General features: G+C 39.7%; 1 protein-coding gene across 1 annotated transcript; it reads left to right on the forward strand.

Annotated features, from left to right (window-relative positions):
- The first annotated feature begins 9001 nt into the window (after positions 1-9001).
- LOC110576553 (olfactory receptor 10A3) lies at positions 9002-9946 on the forward strand. Its single transcript, XM_021685736.1, has one exon. The coding sequence runs from the start codon at positions 9002-9004 to the stop codon at positions 9944-9946; it is 945 nt and encodes a 314-aa protein (XP_021541411.1).
- Positions 9947-11141: the final 1195 nt, after the last annotated feature.

Raw genomic sequence — 11141 nt, forward strand, 5'->3', positions numbered from 1 at the left:
TTTTTGCTTTTGTTTCACTAGCCTTTGGAGATGTATCTTGAAAGAAGTTGCTGTGGCCGATGTCAAAGAGGTTACTGCCTATGTTCTCCTCTAGGATTTTGATGGATTCCTGTCTCACATTGAGGTCCTTCATCCATTTTGAGTTTATCTTTGTGTATGGTGTTAGAGAATGGTTGAGTTTCATTCTTCTGTATATAGCTGTCCAATTTTCCCAGCACCATTTATTGAAGAGACTGTCTTTTTTCCATTGCATGTTTTTTCCTGATTTGTCGAAGATTATTTGACCATAGAGTTGAGGGTCCATATCTGGGCTCTCTAATCTGTTCCATTGGTCTATATGTCTGTTTTTGTGCCAGTACCATGCTGTCTTGGTGATCACTGCTTTGTAATATAGCTTGAAATCGGGAAACGTGATGCTCCCAGCTTTGTTTTTCTTTTTCAACATTTCCTTGGCGATTCAGGGTCTTTTCTGATTCCATACAAATTTTAGGATTGTTTGTTCCAGCACTTTGAAAAGTATCATCGGAATTTTGATCGGGATGGCATTGAAGGTATAGGTTGCTCTGGGTAGCATAGACATTTTAACAATGTTTATTCTTCCGATCCATGAGCATGGAATGTTTTTCCATCTTTTCCTGTCTTCTTGAATTTCTTTCATGAGTGTTCTGTAGTTCCTAGAGTATAGATCCTTTACCTCTTCAGTTAGGTTTATTCCGAGTATCTTATGGTTTTTGGTGCTATTGTAAATGGAATCGATTCTCTAATTTCTCTTTCTACAGTTACATTGTTAGTGTATAAGAAAGCAACAGATTTCTGTGTATTGATTTTGTATCCTGCCACATTATTGAATTGCTGTATGAGTTCTAGTAATTTGGGGGTGGAGTCTTTTGGGTTTTCCACATAAAGTATCATGTCATTTGCCGAGAGAGAGTTTGACTTCTTCTTTGCCAGTTTGAATACTTTTCATTTCTTTTTGTTGTCTGATTGTTGTTGCTAGGACTTCTAGTACTATGTTGAACAATAGTGGTGAGAGTAGGCATCCTTGTCATGTTCCTGATCTTAAGGGACAGGCTCTCAGTTTTTCCCCATTGAGGATGATATTTGCTGTGGGTTTTTCATATACTGATTTTACGAACTTGAGGAATGTTCCCTCTATCCCTATACTCTGGAGAGTTTTAATCGGGAAAGGATGCTGTATTTTGTCAAATGCCTTTTCTGCATGAATTGAGAGGACGATATGGTTCTTCTCTCTACTCTTATTAATGTGTTCTATCACACTGATTGATTTGTGAATGTTGAACCATGCTAGCAGTCCTGGGGATACTGCACAGGTGGTCCTAAGGGGGAAATACATAGCCATCCAAGCCTCACTCAAAGAAATAGAAATATCCCGAATTCACCAACTAATTTTACACCTTAAAGAACTGGAGAAAAAGCAACAAATGATGCCTAAGCCACGCATTAGAAGAGAAATAATTAAGATTAGAGCAGAGATCAATGAAATAGAAACCAGAAATACAGTAGATCAGATCAACGAAACTAGAAGCTTGTTCTTTGAAAGAATTAATAAGATCGATAAACCACTGGCCAGTCTTATCCAAAAGAAAAGAGAAAGGACCCAAAATAATAAAATTATGAATGAAAGGGGAGAGATCATGACTAACACCAAGGAAATAGAAACAATTATTAGAAATTATTATCAACAACCATATACCAATAAATTGAGCAACCTGGAAGAAATTGATGCCTTCCTGGAAACCTATAAACTCCCAAGCCTGAAACAGGAAGAAATTGACAACCTGAATAGGCCAGTAACCAGTAACGAGATTGAAGCAGTGATCAGAAACCTCCCAAAAGACAGAGTCCAGGGCCTGATGGATTCCCTGGGAATTCTACCAAACATTCAAAAAAGAAATAATACCTATTCTCCTGAAGCCGTTTCAAAAAATAGGAACAGAAGGAAAGCTTCCAGACTCATTCTATGAGGCCAGCATTACCTTGATCCCCAAACTAGGCAAAGACCCCATCAAAAAGGAGAATTTCAGGGCGCCTGGGTGGCTCAGTTGGTTAAGCAACTGCCTTCAGCTCAGGTCATGATCCTGTAGTCCTGGGATGGAGTCCTGCATCAGGCTCCCTGCTCAGTGGGGAATCTGCTTCTCCCTTTGACCCTCCCCCCTCTCGTGCTCTCTCTCAAATAAATCGATAAAATCTTTAAAAAAAGGGGGGGGGAGGAGAATTTCAGACCAATATCCCTGATGAATATGGATTCCAAAATTCTCAACAAAATCCTAGCTAATGGGATCCAACAATACATTAAAAGGATCATCCACCACAACCAAGGAGGCCTGTTTAAAAAAAAAAAAACAAACGTGGATCTAACATCCATTTGAGGTTTAGACATGTTATTTTGCTTAGGGTTTACATTCAGTTCAAACTAGCTGAAGCAAAAATTAAATGACCCACTGTATTTATTTTTTTAAAGATAACTGATTTCTAGTTTCAGCTATGTTTGGCTCTTTTTAATAGTGACATCAAGGCTTTCACTCTCTCTCCCTTCTGTTGCTCTTTTTATAGTTGCCCTTTCTTCTTATTTCAGAGAGTGACCCTTATGTATTAAAGAGGATGTCCATAAGGGGTGTCAACTTCAACCACCCTTGCAGTCAACAACCTGAAAGGAACAGAATCGTCTTTACCTATAGGTCTAGCAGAGAAGTTGGGAGAAGCTTCTGACCTGACCCTGGGTATGTGTCAAGCTTTGAACAACAACTGTGGTCTGAAAGAAGAACTTCTCTGATTAGACAGGCCTAAGTCTGATGGCCCAGGTCACACCCCCAGGACTAAGTAAGAAAGGCTCAACACCTCTTGAAACGCATGGAATGGGAGAGTGGCTCCCCAAAAGGAAAGGATCCTGAGCAGACAGAATAATATGTCACACAGACATTACACAAATACAAGTGTGTCTGATGGTCTGGGGCTCCCTGAGGGGGCTGGGTAAAAGGAAGAGGCCATGAGACCCCTGTGTGTAGAAGTCTGAAAGAATGGGTCCAACTGGGCTCCAGGGCTTGGTGGTCAAAGGGAGCAGTGACCCAGGGGCAGAGACATGCTGGGTTTACCTGGTGCTGACTTAGCCTCCCTCTGGGGATTGGGGGGTACAAACCACGGGAAAGAGAATGCTGTGGTCAAAGGGAGGAGCTCTGTCCCTAGGTAACAGCCATGGGGACCCCCTCTGAAAGAGTGGGGTTTGAGAATGGCAGGTGGAAGAAGGTTGTGAGACAAAATACAAGATGTCCAGTTACATTTGAATTTCAGATAAACGATAAATATTTTTTTTTTGCACGGGACACACTTATATTAAAAGATTACTTGTTTATCTGAAATTCAAATGTAACTGAGCATTCTATATTTTTATTTGCTCAATCTGGCAATCCTAAGTAGAGGAGGGTGGTGGGGGAGCAGGCAGCAACCAAGAGCCACATGGAATAACATATCAGCTGCTACAGCTCCAATTAGTCCTGACATTTTTCCCATCTCTCCTCCCCTTCTCTGGACTCTCAAAATGAAAGTGGCCTTTTGTATAACCTGCAAACTGGTGAGACTCCTAAGCAGGTTAAAAATGTGAGTATTCTTGGAAATATGTGGAGAACATTTGCCAGGAAAAGACTGAATTTATGTTAGTAAATCTGTGGCAATTCTGAGATTGGATTGGTGTGCAAATCCATTTTTGTCATGGTTGTCACTAACTATGATTTCTCTCAGACAAGTTAGAATTTCCTCTTTCCTTTTCAGAACATTGGCAGAAATGTAACTCCCTTCTCACCCAAACAAAACAAAACAAAACAAAATGAAACAACCAACCCCCCAAAACACCACAAACCCCCCCACAAAAAAAACCCCACACAAAACAAAACAAAATATGCTTCTCAGGAAGATGATAATCTCTATGTTTCACAACATCCATATTGTGCTCTTAGCAACGCTCTTTACAGTCAGACCCAGCCTGAGTGGAAGGATGGTCAATTTCAAGAAGGTGCCTTCGTTAGTAGGATGTGTAACTATTCACCTCTTGACTTCTTTTATAATCTTTCCCCCTCACTCCTGGACTTGAGAACCAGACCCAAAAGTGTGTAAAGTCCTTGAAGTGATTCATTTACAGACTTCCCTTGCCCTGTTTCTATTTATTCTCCGTCATTCCTTCACCAAGATTTGAAATCCTGTCTTCTTTACCCACTACATCCGTGTCTTTCAGGACAATCAATGTACCTTCCGCAATATTTATTGTTCTACTCACCCATTCCATCCTATTTATACTTCCTTTCAGTCTGTCTTGCAAAAACAAAACAAAACAAAACAAAACAAAACTAATGAAATTTGTTTGGATTTCTTTATATTCATGCAATAATTAAAAGTAGACAATGTGCCTTTTCATACATATATAGGGGCATTCGAGTGTTGACTCATCATCACTCATTAGTCTCCTTCCTTTGCTAACAATACGTTTATTTCCCTCAGGGAATTTTTTCATTAAATTTTTTTAGGTATGCACAGTTGGGGTAGATGCTATCCTCAGTTATGGAGTAGGTTCCATAAAGTGCATATTTGGCAGCATTTTCCATCCTTATCAGTCACATTGTCTGGTTCATGGTTTCTCATGTAATTCTACCACAGAAAATGATATGGAGGTGTCCTTGAATAGATTTTTGTGAATAAACACCTTTTCCCCATGGAATAACTGGTATGTTTCCCACTGGACACAGATTAGAGAGGATGTATCTGTAAGTGTTGGCAGCCTTATTGTCTCTAGGAGGGGAGAGCTTTCTTGAGAATGGAACCTACTCTAGGAAAGCAGAGTTGAAAAATAGGAAAGGGAACCCAGATCCTGCTCAATTCATCTGAGTTTAGGATAAAGCCAAGCCTGCAGATTCATTCATCCCTACATTCTGCTGGGACTGAGCCAATGGTCTCATTGATTGCTCAAGTCAATATAGGCTAAACTATGAGTCCCTTGGTTCTTACACATACCTTGTGAGATTAATAATATTATTTTAGCAGAAAAGTAATAGAGCCAGAGAAGTTACATATTTGCTCAGTCATATAGCTAGTCCAGATGTTTTCTCTTCAAGTTAAAAAGCACCAACTATAAAATCACCCGAATGACTAATGCCCCTCCACCACCACCAAATTTTCAGTGTTTCCATATTTCTACTGGAAAATATTTAAAAATTTGGTAATGACATCTAGGCTTTCCCAAAGTAACTTCAACCTGCTTGTCTCAACATGTTTCCTATCACTGCAGAAACTGTCCATCCCATGCAATCAGTCTAGGTAAACCTTCTTTTGCTCATGCCCCCATCCCTGCCTCTTCTTCCTCTGTTTACTAACATTCACTCAGCCTCTGTTTTCATTCCTTAATGGGGGCAGGGGGAGTTGTCATGGTGGAATTGAGTCTCTTGAGTGAAGAGATATTTATCCCTACAGAAACCTGAAAGAGTGTTGTTTCAAGTTTGTGCAGTTGAGTTTTCTTATGTCCATAGGGGAAAATCTATATAATTTTGAGTGTAATTTCTCCAGAGAAAAATTCTCCAAGGGCAAACATTCAATGCCATATAATGGTATAAAATCAGCACATTGAATCCCTGAGTTGTATTTATGGGAGAGGTTTTTTTTTTTTTAACTAAAGAGGTGAAACAGCTGATTAAATGGGATGAAAGTCAGAGGTAAGGAACTGAAGGTAGTAAGGACCTGAAGATTCTGCTTATGTACCTGTTAGCAGGTTTTCCATTTATAGTTCTTCTCACTGATAATTGAAGATGCTTATCAGTGCTCAGGTGAGAATGTCAAGTACTCTGCCTTTTACAGTCACATAAAGCTTTGGACAATAATTAGAGCTTTAAGTAGTTTGCTTGGACTAATCATCAATTCATAGAGCTTTGTAGCTGGGGTGGGAGGTGGTCAGAAATAAGGCCAATCATGCACAAAGATGAAACGCAGAGAAAGAAATGATTTGTCCAAGGTCATACAGAAAGTTAACAGTAGAGCTGGAAGGACATGTCATTGAATCAGTCAGGTCAGCATTAAAGTAACTCATGCAAAAGGGAAAAGATGGAGCATTCAGGTTCAGTTATTCTCTCTTCTCTCTCTCTCTCTCTTTCTTTCTTTCCTTTTTCTTTTTTAAAGATTTTATTTATTTATTTGAGAGAGAGAGAGTGAGAGAGCACAAGTGTAGTGAGGGACAGGGGGAGAAGCAGACTCCCTGCTGAGCAGGGAGCCCGATGCTGGGCTCCATCCCAGGACTCTGGGATCATGACCAGCACTGAAGGCAGATGCTTAACCAACTGAGCCACACAGGCACCTCCATCTTTCTTTCTTTTCTTATCTTTTCTTTCCTTTTTTTTTTTATCATTCATGAAGGCAGTGATTTAGATGTGTTCCAAAACTTTATCAGCCCCCTGAAGTTCATCTATTTTTGATAAGATAAAGTTTCATATTTTTAAAACTTATTGGTTTTGTATATTTGAAACTTAATATATATTTTTATCTACTACAAATGGTACTTAATTTTTTTTTCAGCAGAGCCCACCTTACTCATTTTAGATGTTTTTGATATCCAAAATGCAATTATTAAAGTTAATACAGACATTTGCTTTATCACCATGGTTAAACTCTGTAAATCAACTTGCCTTTTACTATCTGTTAATGTCCTAATAATCTGAGCTCAAGACAACAATACATATCCTTAGCTTGCTTGTCCTTTTGTCTGTCTGGCTTCTTCATGTCCCACAGGAAATTCTGCCAGTTTTCAAAACACCCTCCAAAGGCCAGGAGACCCCCATTCTAGTACTAAGATGTCATCAAGCACCTTTGATTTGAACAAGTCAGATTGCCTCTTTCTGCCTTCCTCCTTCTGCTTCCTGGCCCTTCCACACATGACATCCTGTGATTATGGTTGTTTACTTCCCCTCTCCATTCAGAAGTAATTTTTCCCTTTTAAAATTTCTAAAGCACTTGTTCCCATTACTTTCCCTTAAATGCCAACCTGAGAAGATGGCATTTTATTTTACCAGTAAGAGGAGACCCTGAAAGTTCTGGGAGGGAGGATGATATTATTTTGGCAGAGGTGTGAGGGACAGATTGGAAGAGAAGTCACAAAACACGGAGAAGCCAGTTATGAGACCACTGAATGATGAGGGTGGGGTGGGGAGGAAAAGGAGGAAGAAAAGAGGCCATGACTCCAGATTTTAAAGACCTATGGGCCTGACAGTGACTAGGATGCTGGGGCCAGAGGAGAGTTGGTCTGGGTGACTGGGGAGGAGAAGGGGGAGAAGTGAGGTGCTCTGCCTAGAGAGGGGCTCAGAAGAGCAGCTAGACTGGGAGGAAGATGGTCAGCTGTGCTTGGGACTGGCAGCCCCAAAGGATTCAGACGGCATGTGTGCCTCCTATGTGCCCACCCACCACTTTTCTACCTTCCCTTCAGCCTCACCCTCATCTGAATGGAGGGGAAGCCTGCAGTTTTCTGTGAACAAATCAGAGAAACACCCATGTCAGGTCCAGAAGGAATGCCCTGCTCCCAACCACACAGGGGAACCTGAGTACAGGAAGAGTCAGAAACTCATCTTGGAGGTAGTAGCAGAGTCAGGATTGTGGCCCAACACTCTAATCCAGTGGTATTTCCAACCCTATAGGGGCTGCAAACATCTACAAAGCCATGGATTAATTCTGGGGCTCTCTATTCCCTTGATTTATTTTTCCTTCAGACACTGGATTCCTTAAGGTCAGAGACCAGGCTTCCAAATTTTAATATTTATTCTTCCATCTATTCAACAAATATTGGTTTAGCATCTGTTATATCAGTTATTATCTGTTCCAGGCACCAAGAACACAGCAAGAACAGAACAAAGTTCCTGTCCTCCTGGAGCTTACATTCCAGAAGGGGGAGTTAGATAATAAGCATAAAACCCAAATAAATATGTGTGATTTCAGTTGGTGACAAGTATTATGACAAAATATAAACCAGGGAGATGGGAGTCACAGGGTGCTGGAGTAGGGGGTAGGGGTTGCTCTTTTATGCTGTGCTGTCAAACTTATGTCACAAATGTATCTTTGAGGGTACACAGGCTCCACATGGTAGGTGCACAATCAGTGCTTATTGAATTATTACTAGTTAAATGAACTTGCTAATAATGTGTGTGTGGTGGGGGGAGGGGGAGGGAGAGAGAGAGAGAGAGCCAGAGAGAGAGAGAGTTTAAATCACAGGATCAGAATAGCCATAAATGGAATTTTGTATAGCCCAAAATCCATTTTATGGTCACAAGGATGGGCGATGGAGAACTGACCTCTAAAGTTTTCCATTCAGGAAAATTTCAGTATAATTAGTCAGACCCATTCTAACCAAAAGTCGATACGCTTGGAACAATTTACTTATGTTCATCTGAAATAAATGCATTTAAAATTCAACCCCTTTTGAGTGTTTCTCTATTTGTTTGGGTATATTATTCATGTATCTCATTTTAAACAAAGAAATATAAATGCATTTTGAACTTTGGCATTTATAATATTAATCAAAATTTGTTTTAATTTTTAATTAATAGTTATAGATTTTTGCCTTTTTTTGCTTTTTATTTCAAAATCTTTATTGGAAAACTCACATATGAAATACAATTAAAAAGAACAGAGATGCATACATCAATGTGATGGACAACGGATTCTATGTTTTAAAAATAGGATTTATTTTCAACCTAGCAAAAATGTTGCCAGAGAACACCTGCTATTTCATACCTCGAAAGCAAGATTTCTGAGCCAAAATTCCTCATTTCATTTGTATTTGAAAGATTCACTCTTACAATATATTGGTAATTCTCAAGATTTGCCAACCTGAAGATTTGTCAAAATGAACTCATTATGACATCTTCTGCCAAGAATTTCTGACTCGAACTCTCAGCTACTGGACTGTGACTTCATAATTTGTATACAATGTCCCTAAAAACAAAATACTCTCCACCACGAAATGAAAAGGCAAAATCAAAGCTCTGTGGTTGAATTCATCCTCCTGGGCTTTTCTAACTTTCCAGAACTCCAAGAGCAGCTCTTTGGGGTTCTCCTGGTTGTCTATTTGGTGATTCTGTTGGGAAATGCCATCATTATAGTCAGCATCTCCTTGGAACAGAGCCTCCACATTCCCATGTACCTCTTCCTCCAGAACTTGTCTGTGGTGGACGTGAGTTTCAGTGCAGTCATTATGCCTGAAATGCTGGTGGTCCTCTCCACGGAGAAAATGTCAATTACTTTTGCAGGCTGTTTTGCACAGATGTATTTCCTTCTTCTTTTTGGTGGCACTGAATGTTTTCTCCTGGGGGCAATGGCTTATGACCGATTTGCTGCAATCTGTCATCCTCTTAGCTACCCAATGATTATGAACAAAAGGGTTTTCATGAAATTAGTAATGTTCTCCTGGGCCTCAGGGGTCCTGGTGGCTACTGTGCAGACCACATGGGTTTTCAGTTTTCCCTTCTGTGGCCCCAATGAAATCAATCATTTCTTCTGTGAGACTCCCCCAGTGCTAGAACTCGCATGTGCAGATACCTTTCTGTTTGAAATCTATGCATTCACTGGCACCATTTTGATTATCATGGTTCCTTTTGTGTTGATTCTCTTGTCTTACATTCGGATTCTCTTTGCCATCCTGAAGATGCCATCAGCCACTGGGAGGCAAAAGGCCTTTTCCACCTGTGCCTCCCATCTCACGTCTGTGACCCTCTTCTATGGCACGGCCAATATGACCTATTTACAACCCAAATCTGGCTACTCCCCAGGAACTAAGAAAGTCATGTCACTGACTTACACATCACTTACACCTCTGCTGAATCCACTGATCTACAGCTTGAGAAACAGTGAGATGAAAAAAGCTTTGATGAAATTGTGGCGAAGAAAAATGGATTCACACCCATTCTGAATGCTCTGAGAAGCCATGTGATATTTGGTCACTGCATGAACTCTATTTAAATGTAATAAATGGCCAAACATTCTGCATTCCTTGGTATGATTATGCTTCATTTATTATTTTTCCAAGGTCAATTATATATTATGGATCCGTATTTTTGATAGTGTACTCTTGTCATTCCTTTTTTATATAATATATAATACAGCAGTTAATCTGTTCCTCTATTATGATCATCTAGGTCATTACGAGATTGTCATCATAAAGACAAAGCTTCAATAAACATCTAGTTCCATACATTTCATAACTACTGATGTTTATTTCTGATAGGTTCCTTAAAGTGGGTCTGATGGAATGAAGGGCATGTATGCTTACAAGTTTTAATAGCTATGGCAGAACTGCTTTTCAAAGTCATTATAACTTTTCAGGGTGACCTGAAGGCCCACTCTGCTGCACTAACCTGGTAGAGCTTCAAGACACCAGTACGTAGATGAGACTTTTATTTCTGGGATGAAAGTCTATTCCATGAATGAGCAGGAAAAAAAGAGTTATTCTGAGGAGACCAAACTGGTTCTACTTCATGGAGTCACACAGATTATTATTCAAAACAGGAGTTCTCTTGGTTTATTTCCAGATATTCACCCAATGATGTGAGTGAAGAACTACATGAGAACTTCCCTGAAGTCTCACTTGATACTACTAGTTATCTTTTTTCACTTATAGACTACTGTTTTTAGAGACTTTTGTTAAGTTTCCCTTTGTAGGCCCAAAGTGCCCCCAGACACTTTGTTTTAAACATAGGATGATTCATTTCTCTTATTGTGGGAAACCAAGTGATTAGCTATTTGTGCATATTTTCTGTGGTCCTGAGTCACATCACTAACTGTGTGATCTTCCCTAGAATAATTTCTCATCTGCAACATTTGGGACATTTGATGGTTGCTTGCAATTTTAATGTTGGTATTCATAGATAGAGGGGCCCCTATATTGAATCTATATCACATCAGCTCCTATTGTCCTTAGTTTCTGTTCCAGGGATGGTAATAAAGGGGAAAACACTATTCCCATTGTTGTTCAGCTGTGGGAAAAACAATTTTTTAGTTACTACTGCCTCTGCCAAAAATGAGAAGTGGAGATGCAAAACTGATTGGATTTTCACAAAAAGAAATTTTGGTATCAAATGGTCAAAACCAGTTTGAATAATATTTAA

This window comes from Neomonachus schauinslandi, chromosome 11 (assembly GCF_002201575.2).
Source record: "Neomonachus schauinslandi chromosome 11, ASM220157v2, whole genome shotgun sequence".
NCBI classification, from domain to species: Eukaryota; Metazoa; Chordata; class Mammalia; order Carnivora; family Phocidae; genus Neomonachus; species Neomonachus schauinslandi.